The sequence below is a fragment of the Leptinotarsa decemlineata genome, unplaced genomic scaffold (genome assembly GCF_025532065.1).
Source record: "Leptinotarsa decemlineata unplaced genomic scaffold, Ldec_3_MD MMD2_tig00004204_RagTag_RagTag, whole genome shotgun sequence".
Classification (NCBI taxonomy): Eukaryota; Metazoa; Arthropoda; class Insecta; order Coleoptera; family Chrysomelidae; genus Leptinotarsa; species Leptinotarsa decemlineata.
The window spans coordinates 929,328-949,567 of NW_027412603.1; the positions used below are offsets into that span (position 1 = coordinate 929,328).

General features: G+C 32.6%; 1 protein-coding gene across 8 annotated transcripts in view; it reads right to left on the minus strand.

Moving 5' to 3' along the window:
• LOC111516494 (ATP-binding cassette sub-family C member 4) overlaps window positions 1–20,240 on the minus strand; it is a 259,489-nt gene that overhangs the window by 99,290 nt on the left and 139,959 nt on the right. For all 8 annotated transcript variants that reach the window (XM_074178633.1, XM_074178631.1, XM_074178626.1 and 5 more), the window contains 2 exons: window positions 7,902–8,357; window positions 7,067–7,234 (listed from right to left, as the gene is read on the minus strand). In XM_074178633.1, coding sequence (XP_074034734.1) covers window positions 7,067–7,234; window positions 7,902–8,357 — 624 coding nt within the window. The remainder of the gene's footprint in view (window positions 1–7,066; window positions 7,235–7,901; window positions 8,358–20,240) is intronic.

A 20,240-nucleotide genomic window follows, 5' to 3' on the forward strand; every position in this document is an offset into this window, starting at 1 on the left:
AAAAACCTTTTAGAAAGTTTTGATAAAAAATGAGAAACTGGAATGCGATTTTGTTTTGTTGAGTGGTGCGTTGTCATATGACTATCATTGTATTGTCAATATTCTGTAGGATATTTTGAATTTTTTTGATATGGCCGAACAGTTTACATTCAATGAATATGCAGATATGCATGTATTTTATGGACGAGCATTTTGTAATGCTGCAGAAGCTCGTCGTCTGTATTCCGAGCATTTTCCCAATCGAACGGTACCGTCAAGAGAAACATTCGAGCGTATCGATCGCAGCTTGAGGGAGACAGGTATGTAATAATTGATAATTAATTTGAGCACGTTGTTTTATTTCGATATTATTGTAGGTACAGTTTTGCCAAAACGAGGTGGTGAGGGCGCTCCTAGGACTGTACGTACCGTTGTATTGGAGGAAAATATTTTGGAAGCCGTCGCTGATGATCCTTCAATGAGCATCAGAAATCTATCAGAACAGTTCCATACATCCAAGTCCACTATTCATAGAATAATTAGGGAACAACTGCTCCACCCATTTCACATCCAGAAGGTACATGCCATGACACCTCAAGATTTTCCAGCACGACTGGAATATGCCAATTGGTTCATGGATAGGCAAAGAGAGGATATGACTTTTATTAATCGAGTTTCATTCACTGATGAAGCAGGTTTCAGTAGAGATGGAGTTATCAACTCTCATAATCTCCATATATGGGCCGAAGAAAATCCCCATGGGATATTGCAAACCAAACACCAACGGAAATTCAACGTGAATGTTTGAGCTGGTATCATAGGAAACCATCTTATAGGACCATTAGTTCTACAGGACCGATTGAATGGAGAACGTTATTTGGAGTTCATTCAGAACGATTTGAATGGACTTTTGGAACATGTTCCATTGCAAACCCGAAGAGATGAGTGGTTTATGCATGATGGCGCTCCTCCTCATTTCAGTTTGATTGTGCGTGACCATCTGAACCATTTTTTCCACAATAGATGGATTGGTAGAAGTGGGCCATATTCATGGCCATCGCGGTCTCCGGATTTAAATCCATTGGATTTCTTTCTGTGGGGGCATCTTAAAAGCCTTGTTTACGCTACACCTATTCACACAAGAGATGCATTGTTGAATAGAATAACATTACATTGTGAAGCCATACGAAACGACCCTGGAATGCTATTTCAAGTACAGAGAGGGTGTCTTCGCAGACTAAGAAAATGTATAGAGAGAGAAGGTGGTCATATCGAGCAGTTTCTATAGCGGATTTTTCATTTCTGTTTGCTCTTGAGGCTCTTGAGTTTCGTTAGTTAAACGTGTTTGCATTATAAAAATTCGTTATGAACATTTTACCTATTATTTCCATTTTCCTTAAAAACTAATATTTTCGAATTATGGTAGACATCTCAGGATAAATGTTGTTGAATTAACGTTATCATTACTATTTCTGCTTTGATAATTATTCATTTCAAATAATGGTGGACGAGCGGGTTTGATGTCGTCGAGTGAAACTACATTTTTATCAAGACTCGTTGCTCCGATCGACTTTCCACACGAGTACTTTTATTCATAAAATTGTCCAAGTAACCTTAATTTGTTGAAAAATATTGAAAAATATCTGTCATTTCAAAGTTTTGGGGTGTGGACCATCGGGGGTAGTCCGTTCCTGACTTTGTAGCAAAACAACTGACTCCTGCATGAAAGCTCATCGAAGGAATTCATTTGTTTAGTCAATTACCAAAATTTGGATGATTTTGAATATTCACTTGAAAAGTTATCAAAGAAAAACATTTTTCATTTTGTAACTTCGAGGGCCCGTTACTTGGTAACGAAGGATTTTAGGAAAAAAAGTTATATGAAGTACTGGTGATATTTTGAATCCATCTATACATTCCCGAGAGGAAAAGAGGAAGTCCAGGGACACCCTGTATATATATTAAGGGAAAACAGGCTATTGGCTCTGTAATCCCTATTTTGTCTAAAGCTAAAATTGACACCTGATATCCACGAGTAAAATTATTTGAATCATTAGTAATGAGTGTTATGTTCAACTCCGTTACGGCATGGGGCATTAGATATTTGGAAGTATTAGAAAGAGTACACCTCAATTTGTTGAAAATGATTCTTTTAGTGCCTTTTAATACACCTGATGCAGTAGTACGTTTGGAAACGGGACGAGATAAACTTGCACTTAATATTTTTAAAATTACCTTAAACTGGCTGCACAAGATTCTTACCATGGAGAGTGATCGTTATCCAAGACTTTGTTTGGAACAACAAATAAGATTATTGAATACGAATGATGCAAAATTCAAGTAAAGCAGTTTTTTATTGATAGCGGATCTCTGGAAATTTGGAATAATATGACTGGTCACTTTCTGAATTCGAATAGAAGAAATATAATAAATAAATACTACAAAGATGCCTCTATGGCATCTCATTACCCTTACATGTATATGTACAATTCGCTAAGTACCTCAACGGAACCAAGCTCATATCTGCTGTTAAAGTTACCTATACAAGTTACCCGCACTCTTGCACAGTTCCGCATGGCCAATCATTTTAAAATCAAGTTCACATTGAATGGAATTGTGTATGCGATCGATCCAGGTGTAATATGCACTGTTTGCAATAGTAATAAGGCCGAAACTTCATTTCATATCATCATTGAATGCCCGATTCACACTGTTATGTTATGCTTTAGAGAATATAACTATCCTGGTAGCCAAAGAAATCTCAAAATATATTTGGTACATTCTCAGGTTACGTTCATTTATATTGAGCGAATGATGGTTAGTTTATTATATTTTTAATATTTTACAATCCACTGTTAGCAGATTGTCATTTGATTAATTTATCTTTATACGTATTTTGTATTCTCCCACACGCATACTTCTTGCTGTAAACCCGTTTTTTAGAAGCAAAAAAATTATTATTATTATTATATCCAACAGGTAGGTAAATGATTTGATTTATAGCTCCTTCAGGTATATCCACTTACTTTATGTACATTTCTTTCATTTTACGAGGAATTCAGGTAAATTCAAATATGCTATTAGTTGCTTCGCCTAGTTGTTTTCTGATAGGTGTCAGTCCATCAACCTACAATGTAGGTCAATTGCGACTGGCCTGAATGAATTGTTCTTGTAGATAATTTGATTTATAGCCAGTATTGAAGTATGCCCACTTATTTTTTGTAAACTATCTGCATTTAATAAGATTGAAATTTATGTATTTTGGTTGATTATTTATAGTCTTTCTTCCATTCAATAATGTTTCACTCCAGAACAAATACTGTCAAAATTTCAGTTTAAGTTCAGGTATTTATTTCTTTTCTGCTTTCTATGGAACTACCTCTGGAAATCAAAAATGTATTGGCAAATTATATTCCGACATGGATTTTTTTCATTGAAACGAATCCATTCTTCATGTACACTTTTCAAACTTCCCGTGTATAAGAATCCATGGAGGTCTTAAACCGTTTTAGAAGTTCAAAAGCTTGTAACAGTTTTACAAAAACCACTTGGCAACGCCTAACATCTCGTTCAAGAACTGAAAACTTTGATTCAAATCATCCCTTTTGAAAATGAAATTAACACGCCTTTCCGATTTTGTATATTATTTTCTGCAAAAAATATATCAAACGTAGGAAATTTTCAAACTGATTCCTGTATGAAATCAATTAAATTTGGGCTATTGATACTACATTATTATGCAGGTCAAAATAAAAACGTGATACATATAAATGAGATAGGCAGGAGAGTTAATATAGTAAATAACAATATTAAAGTAAATAGAAATTGACTTCCTCATGGGGAAACTGAAGAGATGGTTCTAGCTTCTCTGGCTCACTATAAGTTATAAGATAGTTATTGAACTTGATAAGATCCCCCATAGAGGGCATTATTATAACTTCAGAAAGCCATTTCCTGCAAACAACTCATAGGTGTTCGTCTGAGGGCATAAAAGTCTAATTTGACTTCTATGATGCCCTGAACCTGTTTACTTTTTTCTTTCGTGTAATTCAATGTGTATATGAAAGAAGTTGTTTCAGGATGGCTTTTTCTTCTAGTCTATGTCTGAAAGTTACTTCTTCACATGATCTACACACCATGTATAGGGTGACTTATTTTAAAATTGATTACTTTTTTCCTTTCTTTGGAAGATTCCCACATTTTTTTGTATCAAGATGGAGTAGTAGAAAGCCAAAAAGGTTCTTTTCCAAAAATCTATAGTATAGTTTGCAAATTCCTCAAATGAGGAGATCCACAGCATTATTGGACTTAACTGTCCTAAGAACAAGTCTGAAGAGCATAGATCTGTCTTATTATTAAGAAATTATCTACGAAAACGACGGGAAACTCAAAACTTACTCATTTCTTTGGACAAGATAGGGTCCCGATTGTATCGTGCTCCTAGACAGTTAGACAGACGACATTTTTCTCTGAAAATTTTCAATTTTTGATTTGGAAAAACTTCTCCGAACTAATTATAAGTCTAACACTTCAAATGAAAAAGTCGGGTCACCGCTTCAAGACAAAGAGTTTTCGAGTAATTTTTCTTTTTTTCAATTGCTGTGAGAAAAAGTTCCTATCACTTTGTTGTTCTCCTCAAAAAGTGTGCCATATTGAATATTTTATTTATAACTACGAAACTACTGCAAATATCGAAATTTTATATGAAAAGTATCCGAACATTTTTTCATAACTGTAATGCTTCTGAGTAAACATGGCCAAAAAATTATTCAATTTCCCCAAAATCAAGATAACAATGAACATATTTTGATAGTGAAAAATGGGAAATAAAACTTCTTATATTTTTTTACCACTTTTATTTTCAACCAACGTTACTGTAGTTTCATTCCTCAAGACATTTTCAAATGAATACAATAATGTATTGTACAATAATTCATTGTATTCGTTTGAAAATTTTTTGCCAAAAAAATTATCCTATCAAATTTGTCTATTTCTAGTCATGTGTGTCGAAATAACCAATGAAACCATCATTACACTGATAACTACCCATGGATAGTTTTCACGGGTAGTTATCACTTATGTCATGACATTGCTAAGCAACCAACACAATAAAGTTGTTTGACATTTCAGTAATTCAATTTATTTCGAAAATGTCACTTCCTCGCTTTGGTGTTCAAAATGATGCGGCAATTGACAAAATCATTGAAGAAAATACACCAAAAAATACTGTCAATAGTAAAAAATACACTTGGAAAATATTTATGGAGTTTTGTGACGCCAGAAAATATGAATTGGATGGAAATCGTACTCTCGAAGAGCTTGCATTAATACTCAAGGATTGGGCGATTAATATGAGAAAAAAGGAGGCTACTGTTAAAACCGTATGAAATATAACAAGCAAATTATTACAAGAAAAGTATTACAAGGAGTATAATATCATGCTAGACCCCTTGAAAAGTGTTGCATTCAAACAAGCGCGGAATGCACGCGACGCAGCACGAAGAAATTCACAAACAGATCCCACTAAACGCAAAACAAGCTCAGTACCATCAACTTCAAATGAAATGAGTAAAATTATAAACTTTTGGGATGAAAATACCCCTATACGACTCCTACGCAAATTTTATCACATAGCAGCGGTGGAATTGGCTTGGAGAGGTGGTGAAGGTGCTGCTTGCTCAGTTGATTATTTTCATATCGAAAAGGACAACAATGGATCTCCAACTAATAGGATAGAATATAATCCAATTTTCAGTAAAACCTGCCAAGGGGGTTCAAAGAACTGCGCCTCTAGCAAATGGTTAGTTCAAAATAGAGATAACAATGCTTGTCCTGTCAGATTATTCATTAAATTATTATCAGAACGAGGCACAAATATCAAGACAAATAGACTATTTTTAAGGCCAAATCGTCACTGGAAGACAGGAAGCGATAACTGGTATGACAATATGCCTCTGGGTAGAAATATAATCAACGAAATCGAATGGAAATCGAATGGAAACCAACGAAAATGGACGAAATCTTCTGCTGAAGCAATTGGCTTGGATACGAAACAGAGGAAAATAACCAATCACTCTAATAGAGCAACTGCAGTCAGTCAACTAGCTAAGAGTGGAGTTTAAGAACAGCAATTGTTGAAAATTACTGGGCACAATAATGGAAATTACATAAAACCTCATTTGAATATTGATCAGGAACATCATAACCAAATAATCAATAGTATGCGTGGAAACACCTATGCAGTAACCGAGGCAAATACAGCAAGATCAACGGAATATCATTATACGAATTGTTCTTTTAATAACTGTGTGTTCAATAAATAATTTTGTTCGAATTGCAAAAAATTTTCTCACCGAATATCCCTCGAACATTGATAAATAACTCATAATTTTATCACAACTTCCTCAAGCACGTTATTTTAGGTAACATCCCTCCGCCTTCGGCGTCGGGATGTTACCAAATAACGTGCTTTCGAAAACTGATAAAATTATTTCGTTAGTTATCAATGTCCTTGGGATATTATAGCTGAAAATGTCATTGTAGGACGGAACTACAGTAATGTTAGTTGTGAAAATTCAAGTCTCATTTTTCATGATGATCTCCTACCACGTAGTGACGGCTACATCCATCAATTCATATTTTGATAGTTAGTACATTCGGGATGTATTCGTCTGCGTTTGGAATTCAATAAAAGACATGTTTCGTCCGATAACCGAATAGGCAAAGGACGCCTATTTTCAGAGTCTTTACCACTATTGAAACGTGTTTTGTTGAACTACATTTTTGGAAACACTGCTACCTACCCACATATAAATTTCAGACATAGCCCCTAAAAATTTGAGTAGTGTTAGCGGTGAACACAGCCGAAAATGAAAAAATGGTGCCAAAGCAAATCGAATCCTAATGAATAAAATATTTAAATTTTTCTCATTGAATACAGTTTCAATCATATTTTGTTGACAACTTAACTGTTGTTACAAAATAAAACGGATTAGTTACAGGCAAGTATTAGTTACAAAATAACCCATTCAGTTCTGTTTAACTCACATTGAGGTCATTTTTGTGGATTATTGATATTATAACTTACTTCTTTCATTACTGTTTGACTTTCTCCTTTTTCGTTAGGAATCACAATTTCCGTCCCAACATAATTTAAGTCGGATTCATTTGGCGACCGTTTATCTACTAACATTTCTGTAAAATCCACTCCTGAACATTTAAGTTCTTCCAACGTTCCCTGCGCTTTAATAATGCCCTGAAAATATTCAAAAAGTTGAAAGAGGGAAAGTAATTGAAATACGAAGTTTTGTAACGAATTATATTAAAACAAACCTATACTATTTGAGTATAGGACACATAGGAAGCGAGATAGACAAACTAGTAAAGTACTCTAAGTCAAAGTTAAGAAGTGCGTAGGCAAAGAAACCAATTATACCTATTACACTGATCACCTGTAGATTGGGTATATGACAGAGGTTAACGCCTATACAAACCACTAACCTTAACCATAACCTAACAAATCAAACGGTGTCGATGTGTTCAATATAAAAACATGACCGGAGTCACGATTGAAGAAAACAGAATTCGTGCTGGTAGGGCATGGTCGAATCAAAATGCCGAACGTTTCATTTGCTATGGCGGCAGATATCATCAGTGATATGTGCGATAACTGCGAGGAACACGGTTATATTTCGAAGTTGCTACTTTGGTACTTCAGGTTTCATTTAACCAGATATTTGAAGAGGTTATTTCAGGTGGAGGCGGGCAAATCCTATTAATCAAAAATGATGGGAATCGGTCCGGCCGTTCTTGAGTTATGAATGGTTTAACTCACATGATTTTGTGAGTTACAGTACAGAATTTGTCAAGGAAAGTTTAACGAAAACAGTCAATTTTGAAAATGTACCTATATTCTTAATTACCTGATTGATAACAAATATTAAATCGGCTTTCTTCAGGTGCTGTAACTGATGAGTCACAAGTACTCTAGTTTTTCCCTGCAAGTGATCTACTATACACTTTTCGAATAGATGTTTTGCCACATGTGTGTCAACAGCTGAAAGTGGGTCATCCATAAGATAAATATTGGCCTTTCTGTAGATTGCTCTTGCGAGATTAACCCTAGCTTTTTGACCCCCACTAAGGATCACACCCCTGTCGCCTACAATGGTCATGTCCCCATTTGGAAATTGGTCGAAATCTCTTTCGAGGCAACACACTCTAACGATTTTTTTATAATAAAGTTCGTCGTAGGCTTGGCCAAAGAGAATGTTGTTGCGAATGGTTGATGAGAATAGCCAGGGCTCCTGAGAAGAATAAGATATTCCATCTTCAATACAGATAATACCAGACTCTACAGGAAGTTCACCCAAAAGGAGCTAAAACACAAAACATTTCAAAAATAGCAATAGTCATATGTGAGTCTTGGAAATACATTGATGAAATAAAATGAAATCTTGATTTTGAAAAATGAAATATACACGTCTATTATTGGAATAGATCATACCTTGAAAGCAAATATTTATAACTATAACTTGATTTTCACGACCTGGCTAATGATAATGAATTATTAACATTATACGCATAGGAGCAATTTACAATTTCTGATATCTACTTGCTAAATCACTATTCGCTTAAACTTCAAAACTGATATGTTGGAATTTTTGGAATTAATGGAGAATGATGAGGAGATGGAAACAACAGTTTGTCACAATTTCGAAGAGAGTGAAAATCAATGGAGTGGTAAGCAAATTTTTAACATATTTCATTTCAACATCAGGAGTCTAAACAAAAATTTTGATGAACTTCTAATATACTTGGAAAATATACAAACAAAAAATATGGATATAATAATCTTATCTGAAACGTGGATACTGCAAGACTTTGAAAACTTCAAAATCCCAAATTTTGATATTCTATATAATAAATCACAGTTTAACCAAAACGATGGTGTAATAGTATATATAAATAGTAATATTACGTACTCAACAACCACAAAGCACTTATCTGAAGTGAACCTAATAGAAATCTCATATGAAATCAATAACATCACATACTCACTAACATGCTCCTATAGGCCCCCCTCAACAAATCTGGATATGTATCTCTCAGATCTAGAAAGTTATTTCTCAACCCAAAATATGAGCGATGTGAACATATTCATGGGCGACATAAATGTAAATATTTTGAACTTAACAGAAACTACGGTTAACAGATACATATGCATGCTGGCAGAGGCAGGATTTTTTTCTTTTTTAAACAAGCCAACGAGAGGTCCAAGTTTGATCGATCACATATACAGTGTGACCCATTTAAAATGGAACCACCCCTGTAGAATGTGCATTTTTCAATCTCAATTTTTTTTTTATTGAAATATTAAGCATGAAAAACTGTATCTTGACTCTAACTTTCACAATTTTAGTTTCATTTCCAAGGCACTCTATGGTTTTTTTTGTTTGTCAAAAACGGCAAAAGTTTATTAGGCAATTTTTGTTTTCAAATTTGACTACACCACTGGATTCGTAGTCGTTATAAATCAAAACTGTCAAATTTTCATTAAAAAATATTTGTTAACAACGAAGTTACAACAACTTCAATTTTGGAAACAAAGTATTTGTTTGTAATTTTTATTCAGATTATAGACATATTTGAGATCTGACAACACTGTCATCACCAAGTAGAACACCAGTGAATTTGTACAGTGAAAATCCGAAGTCAACAGCTCAATGCGTTCTACAGTTATAACTCCTGAAAATATGGTAATGTGAGAGATTTATGGTGCAAGCGTTTTGTAATAAAAATCTGACTACGCCACTGGATTTGTGGATAATATTCCCTCAAAATCATTCATTTGAGTGTAGGTTACGAGAAGTGTATTCTAGAATAACAGAAAATTAAAAATTCATTTTCAAGTTATGCAGTACTTAGTACATTCTTCCGCATAGCCGCTAAAATCAAATTGATTTAAAGAATGGAAATCATTTATTCAATAATAAAACAGAGAGCAGGACAAAAATTGTTCCCTGTAAATTCTTCATAACTCAGCTAAAACAATCTTTTAGAGGAGATATCAGTAATTTGAGGAAGCTGAACTCATTATGCAAAGGTTTTATAATAAATCAACAGTAGGCTGTGATTTTGACAGTTAATCATAAATAAAATAATAGTTGTTAGTTACGTGCATTTAATAATGGCTTTGCAATTATCATTAGAAGAAAGAATTGAAATTGTGAGAATTTCTGGGGACAATTATCATAGTGAAAGAGAAGCAGCTAGGATATTTAATCACAGACATCCAAATCGACTTCCCATTGACAGAAGCACCGTCAGTAAAATTAACAAAACATTTAAAGAAACCGGTGCAGTCAGCAAACATATTTTAAAAAATAATCACCGAAGAAGAAATTTAAACGAAGGTGCTGTTTTAGATTATTTTAGAAACCACCCAAACAGAAGTTTACGAGTCGCCAGTTTGGATTTAAACTTACCGAGAGAGACTATTCGACGATGTCTTAAACAAAACAAAATGAGAGCATTTAAACCTAAATTACTTCACTTTTTAAAGGCAGGTGATGAAGTGAAACGTATGGAATTTTGTTTGTGGGCATAAGGCGAGTACCTGAATACAAGAAATTTTTTAAACTGCATAATGCTTAGTGATAAAGCTTCTTTCAGCACCAATGGGGTAGTTTCATAGCAAAATGCTCGGTATTGGGCTACGGAAAATCCGCACTGGATCATAAATTGTAAAAGTCAATATTCCGAAAAAGTTAACGTTTGGTGTGCTATAGTACAAAATAGAATAATAGGTCCATATTTTTTTGATGGAAACATAAACGGGCAAAATTTTTTGGAATTTCTAAATAACCAATTATCGGACGAAATAGATGAAATGCCTCTTGCGGAACAAGTAAATTTATATTTTCAGCTCGACGGCTGTTCCGTGCACAATTCGAGGATTGTTAAAGAGTGGCTAAATAACCAGTTTCCAAATCATTGGATAGGACGAGGTAGTGACTTAATTGAATGGCCACCTAGATCGCCTGATCTAACAATGTTAGACTTTTTTCTGTGGGGTATTCTGACACAAAAAGTATACAGAACAAGACCAACGAATCGAGCTGAACTCATGCAAAGGATACGACAATCTTGTGCCGAAATTACAGTTCAACAAATAAGAAATAGTGTAAACAATATTCGGAAGAGATACGATAAATGTATTGAACTTAATGGAGGTTTGGTAGAAGCCACAAAAATTTTAATGTTTAGTTTTAAATCAATGTTTATTTTAGTATCAGTTTTTTCTTAATGGCAATTAATTGTTGAATAAATACTTTGAAACTTGTTCGTATACATTTTGTTTTCATCAGCTATAGAAGAAGGTAGAGTAATTTCAGAATCTCATAAAATGTGATTTTTCAGGTGCGCTGTTACAAAAGTACTATTATTTATTATTGGGAAACTTCCAAAAAGCTTACAAGTATGACCATTAATACTTCAAGATTCTATCAAGATTTGGTAAAAGCACAATTGGGAGATCCCATGACATGAGATTCTGAACTTGGTCTACTACTGCGTAACTTGAAAATGAACTTTTAATTTTCTGTTATTCAATTATTCAATTTTTATTTTAATTTTCATTTCTCGTAACCTACACTCAAATGAATGATTTTAAGGGAATATTACCACAAATCCAGTGGCGTAGTCAGATTTTTATTACAAAACGCTTGCACCACAAATCTCTCACATTACCATATTTTCAGGAGTTATAACTGTAGAACGCATTGAGCTGTTGACTTCGGATTTTCACTGTACAAATTCACTGGTGTTCTACTTGGTGATGACAGTGTTGTCAGATCTCAAATATGTCTATAATCTGAATAAAAACTACAAACAAATACTTTGTTTCCAAAATTGAAGTTGTTGTAACTTCGTTGTTAACAGATATTTTTTAATGAAAATTTGATAGTTTTGATTTATAACGACTACGAATCCAGTGGTGTAGTCAAATTTGAAAACAAAAATTGCCTAATAAACTTTTGCCGTTTTTGACAAACAAAAAAAACCATAGAGTGCCTTGGAAATGAAACTAAAATTGTGAAAGTTAGAGTCAAGATACAGTTTTTCATGCTTAATATTTCAATAAAAAAAAATTGAGATTGATTGAAAAATGCACATTCTACAGGGGTGGTTCCATTTTAAATGGGTCACACTGTATATTAAAATTAGGAACAAAAATATATATAAGAAAATGGATATAAAGACATATATTTTCAAAACTGATATAAGTGACCATGATACTTTACTACTTTCCATTAAAACTGAATTGAATATGAATAAAAAAAAATCCAAAGACGAAACTCCCGCATACATATCGATAGTAGTACACAAATTAAATCAAATAATACACGAAAACATACCAAATTGAAATCTTGGATGACGCTCGGCTTACTCAACTCAATAAAGCATAGGGACTACCACAAACAAAAATCAGTAAAGAATCCTTCAGAAGAACATAAAAATGAATACAAACGCTACAGAAACTTTTTATGTAACTTAATCAGGACAACAAAAAACGAATATTACAAAAATAAAATTAATAACGCCGGAAAAAATACTAAGAAAATTTGGGAAACTATTAAAGATATTACAAATGAAAATACTCTCTGTAAATCCCGGAAATTTGACATAATTAACGACAGTAACCAAATATGTAGCTCAGATAAAGAAGTAGCAGATGAATTCAACTCCTTCTTCATAAATGTAGGTGAACACATGTCGAAAAAAATAGAAAAACCGGCCCAGCCAACATCGGAAATTAAAAGAAGCATTAAAAACTCGTTATTCTTGCACGCTGTAACTGAAACTGAAATTATGAATATAATCTCTGGTTTGAAAAACAATACTTCACCTGGTCCAGATAAAATTTCAGTATTCTTCGTAAAAAAATTTCAAATCTATCTATTAAAGCCATTATGTCATATCTTCAACTCAAATTTTTTGACTGGTAAAATTCCTTCCGCTTTCAAAGATTCTATCACAACTCCGATTTTTAAATCTGGGGATAAACATAAAACAAATAACTACAGACCAATAACAGTTATTAATAACTTTGCTAAAATATTTGAAAAGATTTTAAAAAATAGACTAGTTGATTATTGTAACATAAATGGGATCCTCTCCAAATCTCAATATGGATTCAGAGAAAATTTATCGACTGAAGGAGCAGTTTTTGAATTGGCAAATAATGTTTTCAATAGTTTTCAGGATCAGGCAAAATGCATCACTGTATTTTTAGACTTAGCCAAGGCATTCGACACCGTCAATCATGATATCCTCTTTCAGCGATTACAGGACATTGGAGTTAGAGGAATGCCTCTCGAAATTTTCAAAGATTACTTATCTAACAGAATTCAGATAGTTAAAATTAATGATTCATATAGTAATCCACTACCCGTCAGCATGGGCGTACCTCAGGGAACAGTATTAGGCCCTATTTTATTTTTGCTTTATGTAAACAATATTTTTAATATCAGCAATTTTGAAGGAAAACTATTATCCTACGCCGATGATACTGCGGTAGTATTTGTGGGACGAACTTGGAATGAAACATATGAAATCGCAAACAAAGGAATGAAATCGATATATAATTGGCTAAGTAATAATTTATTGAGTCTTAACATAGATAAAACTAAACTTATAACTTTCACTTCAACAAGAAAAGATCAACCTGACGAAAACTTCATTAAGATTCACAAATTTACGTGTACAGAAAACCAAAACTGCGGATGTTCCCGAATATATAAAACAAATTCTCAGATATTTAGGTTTCATGATCGACCAATTTCTACGCTGGAATGATCACATAGATCACATAGTGAAAAAACTCCGCAAACTGATTCGGAAATTTTACCAACTAAGAAGTATCCTAAGTAGAGATGTCATACTGACGGTGTACGGTGCCTTGGTGGAGTCGATGATTAGATACTGCATCTTAGTATGGGGTGGCTTATTCAAAACATCACTACATAATCTTGATGTCATACAAAATACATTGATCAAAATCGCATTGAAAAAGGATAGGAGATATTCTACAGAGTTACTTTCCGAACAAAGTGGTTTGTTCAAAGTCAGAAAATTATACGCCCATCAATGTTTATTATGGATTTGTAGGAACCCCATTAACAGCATTTGACATAAATATAATACGCGAATGACCTCTAACCAAGCAATTACCATACCACGCTATAGATTGAGTCATAACCAGAAATTTGTGACATATTTTGGCCCGAAATTATACAATAAGCTACCACTCCATTAGATGAATAATAATAATTATCATAAATTGAAGAAGGAACTGAAAGTTCTCATCAGAAATCATTATGATCAATTGCAGGATATCTTTGAAAATGTTTAAGCTAAATTACCCGCTCTCTCTTTCTCTCTTCTTATTTCCTCACTATAGCCATCATTCTCCAACTGTGGTTTTTAACCTAGTGAGGTGGATAGTATTATGTAACCAAACGACCTATTTTAGTTTTTTATATAACACACCTTATGTCAGTCTTTAGCCACGACACAAGCCTAGCTTAGGTGGCTACAGATTGTGTAATATATGGTTTATATGATAAGACATTTGAATTGTAAATCGCACGGAAAACAAATCATGTAACTGAATAATTGATTGACATGAAAAATGAATAAAATTACTTAGTCATTACTATTGTACTACAACTACTAATATTCAAAGAAGGTATCCGTATTTACTCGAAGAGTGTGCATTTTGGAAGACATAAAGCATGATAACTTTGACGTTCTTGAATAGTTTGGAAAATAAAATATTATCGAATTTTTATAAATGATCTAGAGCGTCGGAAACATCCCAGTTCGTTGTTAAACAATGAAGGGGTACATAGTCATGCCAGCCCTCTATTCCTTATTCATGAGATAGGTTCCCGTTCTGGGTAGACAATGATAATAACTATTCGAGCCATTTATGGAGCATTATGACTATTCGCAGTCGGTCAGTCATGTAACTTATTGATACATTCTCTGGAGAAAAATAACTGGTAATTTCCCACCCTAATATCTTCCTTCCAGTAAACAATACGAGAAATCGAAAAAACAGGTCAATTTCATTGTCAAGTGGAAACTTAGAAGAAGGAATGTGCTTGATTTGGAGAATAAGTTTTACGAAACTGGTTCAGCGACGAATAAAAAAAGAAATAACTCCAGAGTACTGAATGAAGCAGCTCAAATTGAAGTCTTGGGAAGACTTGCTGCAGAGCCCACGAGCTCCTTACGATCAATATCAGAACAGACGGGAATGTCACGCGAGACTGTAAAAAAAGCATTGAAAATGTATGAATTTCATCCTTGTTAAATTAAGATCCTTCAAGATCTCCACGAAGATGAGCATGATGTAAGAATAATAAAATCATGTCTCCTCAAGTCAATACCCTTTCTATTCTTCTGTTAAACATCTGTTTCAGCGATGAGTGTTCATTTTTTCTGAAAGGTAATGTTGATAGACTGAATTGTCACTATTTGAGTGACGAAAACTCACATATTTTTTGGGAAGGGCAAACTCAACACCCACAAAACGGTAATGTATTCTTAGAATGCTGGTCAATTATTTCTGGAAGAAAATTCTACTGGCAATGTGTATCTTAAAATGCTTTGAATGACTATCAATTCTCTTAAAGTTAACGAGTTAGAAACTCAAATGGATGCAGAAGGTGATGAACTTTTGCATGAGGATCTGTTACATTTCCAACAGGACGGTGCTCCACCTCATTATTTTATTCAGTGGTCAAACGACAGATTTCCGGATAGATGAATTGAATGGCCTTAGAGATCACCGGATTCAACATCCTCAGATTCATTTTTTGGGGGCATCTTGAATCCGTTATTTATAAAACACTTCTTCTGATATTGAAGAACTTAAAAAACGAATTACAGCAGCATGCCAGTCAATTCTTAGTGAAGTATTCTGTAATGCTAGAGGGGAGTTTAAAAACAGACTTTATTACTATTTAGAGCAAAATGGACATTCCGAACAGTTTATAAGATGAGCGTAAGTTAATTTGATGTTTGAAATGTTTTTCTCGTGAATTAAATTTTATTTTGTAAAAGGACAATGACCAACAAATAAAAAATCCCATGCGTAATAAATTTATTCCTATCTTTCAAGGGTTGGAACGGTTATGTGTGATTGATGACTTGTTTACTTTATGGTAATTCATAATCACTTAAATGAAATGAATAAAAAACACTTTTGTCTAAATACCACTGGTAGATTTTATTTATACGGCCGGTTTCGATCGTAAAAATAAAATGGGGTCAAATCCAAAACCGGTCGTATAAATAAAATCTACCAGTGGTATTAAGACAAAAGTATTTTTTATTAATTTCATTTAATGTTGGAACGGTTCCACCTACTCTTCTAACCATTTTCATTAAAAACAGTCAGTATAATAATGCAGCTCAGTACAGGCAAATTTTAATTACACGTGTAAGTTTAGAACGCTACTTTTCGGAAATTGCTCATCAAAAAATAAAACGTGGAGGTATCATTGGAATCGGAATGGGACGCCAATCAAAATTATGTGCCACTTGACACCCTTCCTGTTTCTGGCTATTGGCCTCATCAGCGCGGTACAGCCATATATATATATATATATATATATATATATATATAACAGAATAATTAGTGACTGGATTAACTATAAATCGATTCAATTCGTGAGGTTGCAGTCAATAGCTGGGCTGTTACAAAGAAAACTCTTTGTTATATGTCAAGCTTTCGGTATATTTCACACCTTCGTCAGGACAACTACAATAATAAGATTATATATCTTGTAAAAAATATATAAATATGGAGAACTTACTAACGTGAGAATAAAATATAAAATGGTTCAAAAACAGATAGAAAAACATTAATAAATGACAGTTAATAAAAATTTTGGCTGACAATGTCAAGTGGGAAAATTCTGAATGATACTCGAATTACTAGATTTTTTATTTTCTTTATCATATTTCAGTAGGTACGTGTAAATTTTGCTGAGACTATCAATATCAGTTCGTTTATTCATTGAATGTTCTTCGTTATTAATATGTATCATTTCCAAAAATATTCTTTTCGTTGTATTGGTTTCTCTATCTAAAATATTTGGATTTTCAAAATTCATTTTATGATCCTCCGAATTAACATGTTCTGTTAATGCACAAGAATTAACATTTCGTCTACAGTCGCTCTTATGGGAAGTGATGCGACTACTTAGAGGTCTAGATGTTTGTCCTATATATGTTTTAGAACAATCCATACAAGAAATTTTGTATACTAAATTGGATTTTTGTTTATTTGAAATTGGAGCTTTTACTTTACTGTATAATTTAGATATAGAAGTGACATTTGTTTTAGATATTTTGAGGTTATTATTTCGGAATACATTAATTAATTTTGGTGTCAATTCTTGAATATATGGGAGTGATTTATATATGAATGAAGGTATAACGTTGTTATGTTCAACTTCTTCATTATTATTTTGAAAGTTTGTTCTTTCACAAAATAAAATTCTGTTTACTAAAGATTTAGGATAAGAATTTTGGATCAGAATTTTACTGAAATTAGACAAACTTTGGTTTCGTAAATCGGGATGGGTAATTTTGATGATTCTGTTTTTTAATGATTTTATTAAATTGATTTTCATTTTATTTGGATGATAGGAATGGTAATTAATAAATCTATTACTTGATGTTGGTTTTCTGTACCATTCAGTGATGATAATATTTTGTTCTGATCTCAATAACTTCATATCGAGGAAAGGAATTGAGTTGTTTATTTCCTCTTCAATAGTGAATTGGATATTGAGATCATATGAATTAAATACATTCAAAATTTCTTCTTTTCCATCTGTAGGTATGGTCAGAATCAAATCATCTACAAAACGTTTGATGAATGGAATAGGGAAAGATAATTTTTGAATACAGTCATCAATAAGCTCATCTAAAACAAAACTCGATAAAATTGGTGAAATGGTGGAACCCATAGGTGTGCCAAATATTTGTTTATAAAATTTGTCTTCAAATATAAAATATGTTGAATCAAAAATAAAATCTAAAATATTCATGAATGTAATTTTGTCTAATTCACAGTGTTCTTCAATGTTAGACCAATTTTTGTTCAAAGTTTGTTTCACTACTTTTAACGGTAGGTTTGTGAAAAGTGAAACAACATCTAGGCTTATCAAAACATAATTTTGAGGAAGCTGAAAATTATTTATAAATTCACTAAATGAAAAAGAATCTTTAATATAATAAGGATTGTCTGTTTTATAGGAAGTTGTTAAAATATTCGTTAGAAATTTACAAAGTTTTGAGTTAGGTGCATCGATGGAAGATACAATTGGTCGCATGGATAAGGTAGGTTTATGAACTTTAGGTAACGAATAAAAACGTGGTGCTATGGAATTGTATATCATTAATGATTTAGCTGTAATATTATCTATTTTGTGACAATTTTTTAATTTTGTAACAATTTTATTTGCTTTCTGTTGTAGTGTAGAAGTTGGGTCTGATTTTAAAATTTTATAGTACTTATAGTTTTCTAATAATATGTGATTTTCATTGATGTATTGGTCTCTACACATGGCGACTGTAACGTTACCTTTGTCACTATTCATGATAATAATCTCTGGATGTTCTTTCAGATATTTTCGGGTTTTATTATACAATTCATTCAAATAGTGTTCTTTGTCATGATTTTTGTGTAGAAAATTTGTTATTATATTCGTTACTTGTGTTCTATATAAATCTTTTTTAGTCTCATCGAAATTCTCCATTATATATTCCAAATCTGCTAATAGAGACGAAATGTTAATATTATGTTTATTTGGAGAAACACTGAATTTAGGGCCAAGGGATAGAAAATTCTGTATATCATTAGGAAAATTGATATTAGTTAAGTTTTTAAACCAATCTTTTTGAAATAATATTTCAGATAGAAAGTTATTTTTCAATGAATTGATTTTTTGAATGTTTTTATTTTTAATTTGATGGAAGTGGCGGTTATAATTTACACCTGACCTACGTTTAAATTCGACAAATATATGATTTGGTATTATTGTTAATACTTTCCTTTCTAGATCTGCTTGTTCGTTGTTCAGTTTGGATATATCACAAATAGTAATTTGAATTTCTAAATTCAGAATTTTCTTTCTCAACTTTAAATTGAAATTATTAATTTGACGTCCTGTTCGTCCTTCTTGATGATTCATTAAGTTGATGATGTTATGGATTCCATTGGAAATATGGTTGGGAAATAAACTCATTTGTCTGCACTTCAAAAGGAAAATTTTTCTATTCTGTAATGTTGCCAATTTGATGTTATCATTTGCCCAAGTCTTCAAGAATCTCACGCTCGTTGCTCCATAGCGTTGATGGATTTCATTGGAACATTGAACACTATTTGAATGAATTGTATAATAAAACCCGAAAATATCTGAAAGAACATCCAGAGATTATTATCATGAATAGTGACAAAGGTAACGTTACAGTCGCCATGTGTAGAGACCAATACATCAATGAAAATCACATATTATTAGAAAACTATAAGTACTATAAAATTTTAAAATCAGACCCAACTTCTACACTACAACAGAAAGCAAATAAAATTGTTACAAAATTAAAAAATTGTCACAAAATAGATAATATTACAGCTAAATCATTAATGATATACAATTCCATAGCACCACGTTTTTATTCGTTACCTAAAGTTCATAAACCTACCTTATCCATGCGACCAATTGTATCTTCCATCGATGCACCTAACTCAAAACTTTGTAAATTTCTAACGAATATTTTAACAACTTCCTATAAAACAGACAATCCTTATTATATTAAAGATTCTTTTTCATTTAGTGAATTTATAAATAATTTTCAGCTTCCTCAAAATTATGTTTTGATAAGCCTAGATGTTGTTTCACTTTTCACAAACCTACCGTTAAAAGTAGTGAAACAAACTTTGAACAAAAATTGGTCTAACATTGAAGAACACTGTGAATTAGACAAAATTACATTCATGAATATTTTAGATTTTATTTTTGATTCAACATATTTTATATTTGAAGACAAATTTTATAAACAAATATTTGGCACACCTATGGGTTCCACCATTTCACCAATTTTATCGAGTTTTGTTTTAGATGAGCTTATTGATGACTGTATTCAAAAATTATCTTTCCCTATTCCATTCATCAAAC